This window comes from Sphaerodactylus townsendi, linkage group LG02 (genome assembly GCF_021028975.2).
Source record: "Sphaerodactylus townsendi isolate TG3544 linkage group LG02, MPM_Stown_v2.3, whole genome shotgun sequence".
In the NCBI taxonomy this organism is placed as follows: domain Eukaryota; kingdom Metazoa; phylum Chordata; class Lepidosauria; order Squamata; family Sphaerodactylidae; genus Sphaerodactylus; species Sphaerodactylus townsendi.
In genome coordinates this window covers 103,519,901-103,532,655 of record NC_059426.1, presented here as the reverse complement: position 1 = coordinate 103,532,655, position 12,755 = coordinate 103,519,901, and the positions used below count along the sequence as shown (strand labels likewise).

At 47.1% G+C, this 12,755-nt stretch overlaps 1 protein-coding gene across 2 annotated transcripts in view; it reads right to left on the bottom strand.

Moving 5' to 3' along the window:
- TPCN2 (two pore segment channel 2) overlaps positions 1-10,266 on the bottom strand; it is a 41,031-nt gene extending 30,765 nt beyond the window's left edge. For both annotated transcript variants that reach the window (XM_048486467.1, XM_048486468.1), the window contains exon 1: positions 9,990-10,266. In XM_048486467.1, the coding sequence (XP_048342424.1) occupies positions 9,990-10,155 (166 nt within the window). In that variant the 5' untranslated portion in view covers positions 10,156-10,266. The remainder of the gene's footprint in view (positions 1-9,989) is intronic.
- Positions 10,267-12,755: the final 2,489 nt, after the last annotated feature.

Below are 12,755 nucleotides of genomic sequence, written 5' to 3'. Positions count from 1 at the left end.
AGACGGGCCTGACCACCTTTCATCGCGGCAACCCAGGAGTCCATCCCGAACCAGATTCCTGGACTTCGTATTTTGGTGATGCTCCCAAAGAACCACCGCGGGCACAGCACTGGGGCCCGTCCCGGTTAAGACCACCCGGCTGACACTGGGACTATAACCATTAGGATTGGGAGGGGTATCCGCGTGACCGCTCTTCTCCGATCGGATCCCCCCTGATCCTGGACCAGCGGCTGCACCTGGAGATGCCCCCCGTGGAGCCAACACCCGGGTGAGCCATCGATGCCTGCGGCTGGTCCAGACGACGAGGGAGTCCGGAGAAAGCCTGCACTCTACAGCCGGATCTGTTCCCTCTCCCATCGAAAGAGAGCTGGGATGAGGAAGTGGGCCGACTGCGAAGATGCCCAAGAAGCATGGGCCCGTGAACGCCAGCTATGGGAAGAGGAACGGGAACAGCTGCAGCAAGAGCCGCTGAAAACCTGCAGAGAGACCCGGGAGCAGCAGGCGCCAAAAGAAATCCAACTCGGGTGGACCCAAGTGCCAAGGATGCGCTCCAACGGCAATATCGCCCAGAATCTATCAGTCCATGATAAAGTCCTGGAACACTCCAAACTGGACTTACAGCGTCCAACGATGAGAGTGTTCAGGCCTTGGCGCACTCAAAGTGAACTTACTGCAGCTGTTCCAACGGGGACGAACTGTCTAAATTGGAACGAGAGAAAGCTTGGCTTTGCATGCGCACCAAGATGCATTGACCTCGCAAGGAGAGAGAGCTGGCTGCGCTTGGAGAGGGAACTGAGGAAGCAGCAGACCAGAGGCAACCCAAGTTGGAGTCTACAGCTGTCACCCGGGTACAGCCGTCCGGTGGGGCGACGCCAAGCTGGGTCCAGCCACCTTCCAAGGACCGGCCCCGACCGAACACCAAAGCGGCACCGGGCGCTGATACCTCCACCGATTCGGGGCCCCTGCGCAACCGCTGCCTTCAGCTCCGCTTCGCTAACCTGCGCAACCGCCGCCCCTGCAGTGTCGCCAAGGGCCGTGGAAAGGGGGTTACTACAGACCTCCAATACCTGCCCGTTTCGGGATGGGACGGCCCCCCCCCCCTACTTCATCTTTTACGCAACTCGAATGCCCACATGGAGTGACTATGATGATTTATGCACCGGTCTGAGCGCGAAAAAATACGGGGTTGCATCCCGGCTCCAGTCCTGGATGGGGCAGCAGCCGACTGGTTTGTGACTGCTTTTGAACCTGCAAGATGAAGATTCTCGCCATCGGTGCCCGCATTCCTCCAAGCCTTGAGGGGGCAAACGCTTCCAAGATCCAGGAATGCGGAAAATGAAGCTATCCGCGACCATCAAAACTATTCAGCAAGGCAACCGCTCGTTTGCAGAATTGCCTCGCGGAATTTCGTGGCGCGGGCGTTGCTGCTCGACTTCCCTCCGGAGTGGCCTGAGCGCATGAAATGCGAATACTTCTCAGAATGCTGTCGGCGGCAAGCTGGAAATGAAAGCGGTGTTTTTTTTTAATTCGGGTCCCTCGCGACTATTGCTGATTGGATTGCATTGGGATCCCCAGAGTGCGCGTCTTCGCTTTTGAGTATCGCCTTCGTGCCGGAGGCCGCCCACGCCCGGGGTTTCCGACTACCGCGCTCCACCAAGCCAAGCCCAGCCGCCTCTACCGAGACCACCTCCGGCGCCCGTCGCCCGTACAAGGATTGTGTCTTTACTCGCGGAGGTCCCGGGTCACCCCTGGTCAGCCAACTGCCGAAAGAAACAGAAGCCAACCATCGGCCGCCTTCACCCCATCTGCCAAGCCACACCGCTAAGAAATCTGGGTCGCCCCCACAGGGCTCATCTAAAGCAGTCATCGGTTAGGCTGACTCCAGAGGAGGGGGAAGCAGCAGTTTGCCTTTCTTCAGCCCCAATGGACATGGGTTCGACTCCTGACGCGGTGAGTGAAGGCAGTGCTCCCATTACAATCCAAGCGTTTCTGGCACAACCCCGCTAAGCATACTTTCGTATTATAGCCTCAGCCCTTGTGGACTTCTGGCTGCTCCCATTGTTTAATGCGTGCCCCAGGTGGCCCGGAGGTGAGCTAGGTCTAGACCAAATCCCCCTGGCTAAGCCTTACATACCCTTCACTCCAAATGGACGGCAGTCACTCTTTCGGAAGCGAAGGACCGGCCCAGTTCAAAACGCGAACCGGTTCTCCTCCGCTGCGCCGACCATTGGGGAGAAAATTAGATTTTATTCTGGCGCCAGTGGCCAAACACTCCATAGTTCTGGGCATGCCATGGTTTATTTGTTACATGAACCAAAATTCGCTTTGGAAAGAAAGGATCTTGGAATTCACTGACCCTCCCTGCGCGGGAACACATGAATTGGGGAAACTTCGACTTCTCCCCGACACACACACACCCCTGGCTTCATCAGCGATTGCTCCTGATTCTACCGGCATCCCACCGGCGTACCAAGATCTAGCCAGGGTATTTCAGGAGCAGAATGCGATCAGTTGCCACCCCATAGAGACACTCGACTGCAAAATAAATCGTAATACAGCCAGAGGGCTTAACTGCCCAAAGAGTAGAATCTACCGCATGAGTCCCAATGAGGGAGAAGGAACTGCGTGCCTTCTTAGATTGAAGAACCTCGCTCGGCGAGGGTTCATCACGGGCCGAAGCTACCAACACACACACATGCTGCTCCTGTTTTATTTGTAAAAAAAGAAAGATGGGTCTTCACGGCTCTGGCACAGATTACTGAGGTCTCAATGCAGTCTCCTGTCCAATAAATAACCCTTTGCCTTTTGATCAAAGGACCTTTTAGACGCGATTGGGCAAGGACGCATCTTTACTAAGTTGGACTTAAGTAGAAGCTTACTACAGAGTCAGAATTGCTGAAGGCTATGAACACTTGACTGCATTTAACTACAAAGTTTGGACAGTTTGAATACTTAATAATGCCATTAGTTCGAAATTATGGGGCCCCCGGGGCTTTTATGGCCCTTATCAACGAAGTTCTCCATGATTTATTGTACAAGGGAGTAGTGGTAGCATACTTAGATGACGTCTTAATTTATTCACAAACCATGGAAGAGCATGAAGCATTGGTTCGGGAAGTATTGAAACGCTTTGCTCAACAACTCCTCTTTGCCAAACTTTCCAAGTTGCTGTTTCCACCAAACCTCTATTGACTATTTGGAGTTATCGAATTCACCAAGCCGAGGGCCTAAAAATGGATCCTGTTTCAAGAGTGATGCGGTCCTCCAATGGCCCGCCCCCACCAACCGAAAAGAACTCCAATCTTTTCTAGGTTTTGCTAATTTCTATCGTGACTTTATACCCCCAATTCGCTGAACTGGACTCTCCCTCTCACAGACCTCCTTACGCACTAAGGGTAAAGATCCACTGTCCGCCAAGCCCGGGCCCCCCCTGAAGAATGTCAAACAGCCTTTCAGCTCTTAAAGCTCCTGCTTTTACCACCGAACCTATCCTAAAGCACCCTGACCCAGATCTCCCGTTTGTGGTTCACGTGGATGCCTCGGACAAAAGCTTGGGGCAGCCCTGTTGCAGAAAAATAAAGATGATAGGCTGGTTCCGTGTGCTTATTTGTCAAAGAAATTCTCCGGTGCTGAACTCAACTGGACTGTGGGGGATAAAGAGACTGCGGCCATTAAAGTAGCCCTCTCCACTTGGCGCCACTGGCTGGAAGGGGCTAAACACCCCTTTCAAGTTTGGTCGGATCACAAGAACTTGGCCGCCCTCTCCACCCCCCTCAAGATGTCCGCAAAGCAATTACAGATTTACCAGAAAGTCATGGCAACACGGTCTTGTGGGTGGTGGTGGACTTATTTTCTAAACAAGCCCATTTTATTCCATGCGCTTCCATCCCCTCCGCTCCTAAGTTGGCTCGTCTGTTCATTCAGCATGTTTACCGTCTACACTCCGCCCCCGTTAAGGTGGTCTCCGACCGCGGCCCCCAATTCATTTCAAAGTTCTGGAAAGCTTTTCTAGGGTTGTTAGGGGCCGCCCCGGCGGTTGCCGCCCCCTACCACGTTCAAAGTGACGGTGAGTCGGAGAGAACGAACAGAACCCTAGAGCAGTATTTACGTTGTTACACCAACTACCATCAAGACAATTGAATTCTGCGGAAGAAGCTCATTCCGTTTATGCGAGTACGCCTATAACAATGCGCGTTCATAGCAGTACAAAAAAACCCCTTTGAAATTGTGTCTGAGTCGCTCCTTCCCACCGTTGCACGCGACTGCGACCGCTGAGGCTGTTGGATCCTCCAGAGTTTCAACAATGGATTTCATCTCTGGCCGAGGGGTGGTGAAATCGGTCCAGACTGCCTTACAACAGGCTAAGGACTCCCAAAAGCTGCAAAGCGGATAAGCACCGCTCGAGGATTTTCCTCTCAAGTGTGGTAGCTTTGGTGTATTTGTCTACCAAAAGTCTCAGAAGATCGTGCATAAATTTTCCAAACTAGGCAAAAGATTAGTGGGACCTTTTCAGATTACTAAAGTGATTAATGGTATGTCACTGCCCGATTGGATTTGCTCTTAACTCTCTTAGTAACATTCATCCTATCTTCCATTCCAGTTTGCTCAAGGAGGCCCCCGTTCCGATGCCTTCGGCTACGACCCGCCGGAGAGGCCCCCACCGACTATTATTATTGATGGCCACAAGCATTACGGTAAATTGATGCCATCCTGGACTCTACGGCTTTAATCGCATAACGGCCAGTAATATTTAGTCTCTTGGGTGGGATATTCCTCTGGGTATAATCAATGGGTTTATTCCGAAAATATTGACGCCCCCGCCCTTATTTCTGCTTTCCACCGCGCCTTTCCGCACAAACCTGGGGGGGAGGGGTCTTCTTTAAGGGAGGCAGAGTGTAAAGGATTCAATGGTGTTGAGGAGAAGGGCAGCCGCCTGGCCTTGAGTACATTCCACAGCCCGGGCGTTGGGCCAGCTTCTCCGGCGGAGACCTTATCTCTGCGAGGGAGATGAGACCTTCGTTCCCATGGGAATCCGGGAGGGGGGATGGGATGGACAGAGTTATAACCTGTGTTTCTGGCGGGAGATCTTATTCCTGCCACTGCGTGTACTTGAGCTTTCTAAGATGTCTGAATAAACGGTCTTTTACACCAAAGAGCCTTTTATTTCTGCTTCTACGGAATTCCTTACAAAATGACTCAGCAGCACCCCGGTTGACCACTTTATTTCTGCTTCACGAATTTGCCTACAAAATGACTCGATCTTCGTAGACCATGGACCAATTCCACAGAGGCTGTGCTGTTTCCCAGTGCGTCGAATACGGCCCTCCATGCAACCTTCGATTCGTAAGCCGCCAGGCCAGGGGACACGCCCTCCTGCCCTGCGTGACAGCTCTGGAGTTGCAGGGCAGGGGGGGTGTCCCTTGGCCTGGGCGACGCACCGGAAGGTCGGAGGGACGGTAAGGCGTTTGGGAAAGGGGGGGAAATGGCACCTTCTAGCTGCTGCCGTTCGCACGGCAGCGGTTGGAAGCCGCTGTTTCCGAAAAATCTTGCTCAGGGAGTGAAGTTCGGAAACAGTGGCTTCGCGCCGCTCAGGGGTTGCGAGGCCGCTGCTGCGTGGCCGTGTGAACCCCTCCCCAGGGACGCTGTTTTTAGTGTTCCTGGGAAACTGTATTCCGCCCGTGCGGAAACAGCCTATGTCTAGAGGTTTCATAACCTTTCACACAACCTGAAAGTAAGCCCCCGGAACACCACAGGGCACTGGGAGGGAGGTTTGTGGGGCAGGGAGATCAGCAAAAGTATCTCCCTCTTCTACTGGCAGAAAATTGGACCTCCACCTTAGAGATTTTTTTAAGTCAATGTCACAAAACAAAACCTTTTTAAAGAAAAGCACTGGGTATTCATCAAACTTGTATATAGAAAAAAGACTGACCCTAACAGACTTTTTTGAATTTTTAAAATAAAAGTCCATTATAAAACTTGTCCATATTTATAGCTACTAGACATATGAAAGACTACCAGAAATAAGGATGGGGGCTTATTATTTTTTTCTAAAGGCCTTTTCCACTTCTACAATGTTTAAATGTGGCCAATTCTATCTACAATATTGTAGTTTAATGTGATTGATGATAATATGTTGTTGAAATGCTTGGTGTTTTCAATGTTACAAATTTAAATTTGATATTAAAATAGACTGCTAAACCCTATTATCACTATGTGGGATAGTTTTTTGAAGATAATATTAACAGCTTTAATACAAAAATTGTGTTTTCTATTCTAAACTTTCCTTTTGCCCTTATAGCTCAGATGGCAAAAAGTAAACTACCTGTGCCCAGATTAAAGTGCAGTGGCCATACAGTACAATTTTACATGATGAATTATAAATGATACTTTCTACAACCTTAGCACAGTAAAATAAGTTTAGGAACGTAATTAAGAAAATCCTGCATGTATTTCAATTTTAACATAATTTTCCATTTTTGTCCCAGAAAAAAAAGCATTTCCTTCAAATTCCCCCAAAATGTTATATATATTTAACAGGTGCCATGCCTAACACTGTTAAAAGCTAAAATTCATTGCATTTTAAAAAGTTAATTTTGATAGTTTATAGCCAACTACTCCATTCAGCTAAGAGAAAAGCTTTCTTCTGGAACAAGAGTCCACACTTAGTTAAAAGCTGTTTCAGCTGACAGCCTAGTTCTCTGGTATTTAAAAATGCCACATGATTCAATATATGGTCTATTAAATAATAAAATACCCACCTATTCTAAAACTGGCTTTAATTTACAGTGCAGTAGAATAAGTTATTGAAGACTGTTCATTCTGTACTTTGCATCTGAAGTAAGTGAAGTAGTAATCACACATTACCTTCCAAGGAACATTAAGTCCAAAGTCTAGAAATACCCAGCTGCACCACTGGTTACCAATGCCAGGCAAAATTTGTGAACCCATGCTATGTGTTGCGTTTATAAATTCATCAATATGTTAATTGAGCTACTGGTTTTAAAAGGAGAAATTGTGTTAATTATTTCAAAAAAACAAATCTTTAATAATAAAAAGCTGACTTTCTCTTAAATTGCCCTAAGCAGTCTGTCAATAATCTGTAAGGTAGACCTGATGAGCATCTGAGATACCTCTCAGACACATAATGTAATAACTCACTTATCTGAAGACATGGAAATACTTTATCTGACAACATTTCTTTAATATAGATCTCTTACTAAAATAGGAGCAGCCTCTTGCCAAAAAAAGATTTGGCATAAGGTGGGAACATCACATATTAGTAAAATGTATAAACATTCCTTCAAAAAAATCCAAATGCTAAACTCCACTTGCTTTACTACCATCAAATCTTCTGAAGATGCCAGCCACAGATGCAGGCGAAATGTCAGGAGAAAATACTACTAGAACACAGCTATACAGCCTGGAAACCACATAACACCCCAGTGGCCGTTTCCGCACGGCCACTCTCAGGGGTGTGTCGGTTTATACGATGCCGACACACACACACACACACACTCCAGGACCGTTAGCATGAACGGTCCCAGTAGGGGCGGGGAAGACCGCGCAGCGCTGCGCCATCGCCTGAACGCCTTACCTTCCCTCCGACCTTCCGGTGCATCGCCCAGACCAGGGGACATGCCCCCCTGCCCTGCGCAACAGCTCTGGAGTCGCAGGGCAGGGGGGCATGTCCCCAGGCTTGGACGACGCGCCGGAAGGTCGGAAGGAAGGTAAGGCGTTTGGGAAAGGGGGAGATGGCGCCTTCCAGCCGCTGAAAGCCGCTGTTTCCGGAAAACCTCGCTCGGGGAGTGAGGTTGGGAAACAGCGGCTTCGCACTGCTGGGGGGGAGTGAGGGCGGCATAAGGACAGCATTTTTGCCGTCCCTAGGGCGCTGTTTCTGGCCCGTGCGGAAAGGACCAGTGATTCCGGCCGTGAAAGCCTTTGACAATACATCCTAAACAATGTTTGTGGAACTGTGTGAAAGATGTCTGCTGTGTATATAAGCTTTCAAACAACATTTTGTCTGGGATATGTATGTGGACACAAGTACAGCTAGCACTTTAGTCATGATTTTACTAAGTTAGGCATTTCCCGACAAAATAGGACAGTTCAACAATGTTCTTGATTCCATTTATTTCCTTCCCAGTGCCCAGATAGTGTCCACTTCCTACTACCTTTTTCCACCTTTTAAAATCCCGCTTGTATGCTTTTGCGTTCAAAGCCAGCCAGAAATCCTCCTCCTCCCTCCCCTAATAGGAAGCTTGAATAATGCAGCCTTCTTCATTCTCAGTGAACCACAAATGTGTAACCACAATGAATCACAAATGTGCAAACTGACCAAAAGGGGATTGGAAGATGTTCAAAGACAAGCCAGAATAGAATAAGACAATCAAAGACTAATCAATCCACCCAGAGTGGGTGAAAACCACACCCAGCAGTTGATAAATAGTCTAAGTAAGATTGGTCCTCATTTATTATCATCATTCTACTCTTTGACTGGTTCATATTTTACATTGGCTTGCCTTGTAATATCTGCCCACCCCTTTTTCTGTTGCTTGTTATTTTAAGTGTAAACATAGCTTCTATAGACAGACGCTACATGCATCCGATTAAATGAATATGAAAACTTACATTTGAATAAATTTGCAGTCTTTAAAAATGCTACTCAACTCCAGTTTGATTTACATTCAATGGACCACATGGTCACCCATAAATAATGATACAGTAAGTGACAAGAAATTTCCAACTGGTTTCTGAATTAGTAACTGCCAGTGAACTGAAGAAACATTCTGGATTGATCCTGGCTGAACAAAGGAACTAGAAGGAAAGTGATTTAGCATAGAATTATAACACCTGAAGCATAAGGGTTTAAGATTATTATTAACCTATTAATTATTATTATTTATCTATGTATATGTGTGTGTGAGTGTGCATGTATATAATTATGCATTTATACCTATATTTTTGCACTGTATTTATGTACTAGAAATCTTAAACCACTTTTTCTGATGTAACTATCACTTGCAAATGTTAAGTACATTGTTTATAATTTATGTGGCAGATCATATTCTGTTATTACTGGCATCACTTTAAGTCAGACTGTCTGCCAATTAGTATGTATCCCTTAATGATAAAATTAAAAAATGATTAAAAATATAAGCAACAGTCAACTAGCTCCGTTCCTGTTCCTTATTGCAAATGCCATGACTTTGGGAAGTCATGAAATGCTACTTGTTACAAGCTAGAACTTCCACCCTGACCATCACCCCCAAAGCTCCTCTGATGCCATTCCAGGGGCTCTTCAAGGTTACACAACTGGGGGCTCTATGACTGCAAAAGAAATATCAGACAGTGTTCACTTCTCACCAAAGAACGGCTCAAACCTCAGCATAAATTGCACTTCCTGCTCTGGAGAACCGTCCCCTCATTCCGGATGTGTGACAATAGTGACAGGAGGAAGGCACTCTGACTGTTTCTTCATGCATCCACATACTGCTGCCTACTGTACTATTAGAGCACTAAAGCAAGTGTCCACAATTGCATTTTGCTATACGAACAAAACAATCCAGTTGTCAATGAGTACTACAGTACAACAATAACACAATAGCCAACACCCAATCCATGCAGTTTTTCCTTACCAACCCCACACCCGCAAAAGAAAATGCAGGACTGAATCTTCTCCAGGATTCACCTGCTTTCAGTATAAAAACTCAGTAGTAAAGAACCAAGCATTTAATGACTTTTCTCTTGATTCTCCACAAGCAGCCCTTTGCACATCTGGAGTTCAAGAAAAGGACACCCCGGGACGGGACGGGACGGGAGGTGTGGCTTCGTGGGTCGTTTAAGCCCAGGCACCTCCCGTTCCCGAAACCAAGCCATGCCATTTAAGAGGTTCCGGGTTCCAATCTTGCAAAGGCAAACTCTGTCCGGAAAGGCAACCACCGTCCCCGCCGTCGTGAAAATGAACCGGTTCCCGCCCAGCCCCAACTCACCGCTCCCTATAGTGGAAGGCAACGAGGCCGCGTCTCCATCGCAGGGTCCCTCTTCTCCGGGGTCGCTCCCGTCCCTGGCCGCGTAGAGACGCCTCAGCACCCGCCCTTGGCCGGGAGCCGCCGGCGCCAGCAAATGCCGAGTTTCGGCGCTGGGTCTTTGCCCCATGGGCTGCAGCGGCGGCAGCAAGAGAGCCCCAAAGCCTTTTCCCCCACCTGCCAGCCCTCTCAAGAGCAGAATGCCCCGGCCACTGCGCGAGACTTCCCGGGATGGGACAGCACCCCCCCACCCCGGGGCTCAAAGACTCCACCCGGCCGACAACAGGCTCCGCCCGCTACACGTGATGGGAGGAGCCAGACACTTGCAGCTGGACCTTTCCAGTTGTGCCAACCCGGGTGGGCGGAGAGGGAAGCGCAGCGTTGGCGTCCTTGTCGCATCGCTGTAGTCAAGCACACCAGGGGCTGGTTTCTGAGCGTCCCAGGGCATGTCGGCTGGCCACTGGCGGATTCACTCTGCTCTTGCAATGCAACAAGTTCTATAGTTGGTAGGCAGAAAGGTGCCCTGTAATTACTTTGGGTATACAAAGATGGAAGGGATGGTGCCCTGTAGAGCTGCAAGCATCGGACTTTGCAGTCTCCTATTGGAAAGTTTTTTCTGCAGTTAGCAGTTAGTCTTGACTATCGCTCTGCAAAATTAATTCTTTAGATATCTCACTTAATAACGTTTCTGTTCAGTTGGCCCATGCTCTTTATTTACGGAAACAAGTTCCCACGCCAACTGTATGCTTCTGTTGACAGTAGCGTTTCATATTTTAATTCCAGAGAGTTGATGTTGATCTGTTCCAGTAAAACTAAACAGAAGTTGAGGGGTCCTTAAAGATCTTTGCTAACAAATTTGTGACAGTCAGAGTTCGTTTGCAGATGATGATGTGGCCACTGAGTCAGAAAAGCTTATGCTCAAATAAATGTTATTAGTCTTTAAGGTGCCATTGGTGCCAATTATTACTTTATGTAATGCAGCACATAAAGCTGAATGATGACTGTGTCCACACATCATTTGGATATTGTATGGTTCACCTCCTGGATTTTTGTGTCCATGTAGGAAAATCAGTTGCAAACAACTGCTATAGCACAACATTCAGCAGCGCAAGCCTAAATATAACATAGCAGATACACTGCTGCCCATTAATCCAGTAAAATGTATGAGGCAAGAGTGTGAGTAGGAAAGTCTCTCATTCTAAACTTGCCACAGCCCCAAATTCACAGCCAAGTCCCCAACCATTGCCTGCCATTTGGAAATAAAAATATTAGCCTATCTTCTTGGACTGCTGTCAGAGCTACTAATTCAGGTGTTTTGCTTTAAATGTGCTCTACAAGTACTTATGCTGCAATACTGGTTATGAATGCTGGTGCAGCATAGCAGCAAATTATCAAGCAACAAACCTCTCATTCAAACCTTGCCACAGCCATTAATTAACAAGATGACCTGAAGTTCTCAGTCTCCCATCTGCCAGATGTGAATATCTACCAAACAGCTGGTCCAAGGGTCTTGGGGTCAAGTTTTAAGCCATATAAGAACATTGGGAGGTGTTTTAGGCTGAAATTGACTCAAGGCTACACAAAGCTGAGTAGAAATTCAAACAACAGCTGTTTCTCACATAATTCAGCATTTTAGCAGGACTACCACACTGGTTCAGTGTCTGGGTCTTTAATCAGAGAGGGAAAAAAGACATTATCCTTACCTCTGTGAATGGTTCATTATTACTACAAGTGGAGATCTCAACATGCAAGAACAGAAATCCAATTTACCTGCTAGTCTCTATTGCTCATGTCCTGTTTAGAAAGTTTAGAGAGGGGGGCTGGTGATAGAGGCCCCCTTGCATCGATTCCTCGACAGCAGTCTGCAGAAAGTTTGGAACAGTGGCAGCAACCAGCCTGCTTGACAGTTCTAGTGATGGGGGTCAGTGGCAGGGGTCCCTATGATGCCAGAGACTCTTGGACAATGGGGGGGGGGGACTGGTAGCAGAGGCCCCCACACAGTGCGCAAGATACCTCCATTCAATAGCACCCAGCCAGAACATGGCAGCAGTGGCAATGGCAGCGGACCTTGTTGGAACGCCAAAGAAGTTCAGAGTTTGTGGATATTGTTTTTAGTTAGTATAGCTAGTTGTAGATACTGATGTATTGTGATTAGGTTAGTGTAGAATTTTAGTCAGCTGTAGTGAATTTTTCCCCCTTTTTCTTTGCATTTAGGTTGTATTTTTTTAGGTCAGTGTCAGTATTCTAGTTAGTAAACTGCTATATCACTAGTAGCCTGTGGGTATTGTTAGGTGTGGGGGGACTGAGGAGGTGTTGTTTAAACTAGTTACTAGCCTTAGTTATTATGCCGGCACTATAGGGAAATGTTAATCCTAGGTCATGCTGTTGTAGTTTGAATGATAAGTTGCCATCTATATTTATTTATTTTGTAATTTGATATTATGCCTTGTTGATATCTTTGCTGTTTAAGATGTTGTATCATTGTTATATTACACTATTATAATTTATTGTTATATGATGCCTATTGGCACTTTCTGTTGTTAAGATGCCATTGATATTTTGCTATTTTATGTCACGAAATGTTGTTTACTGTTGATATATCATGATTGATGATGTTTGACGTTTGACTTCTTTGTTGTTAAGCTACCCTGAGCCCTTTAGGGGAGGGCAGGGTATAAATCTAATAAATCAATGAATGAAATGAATGTTATCTCAAGTTCTTTACTCTTG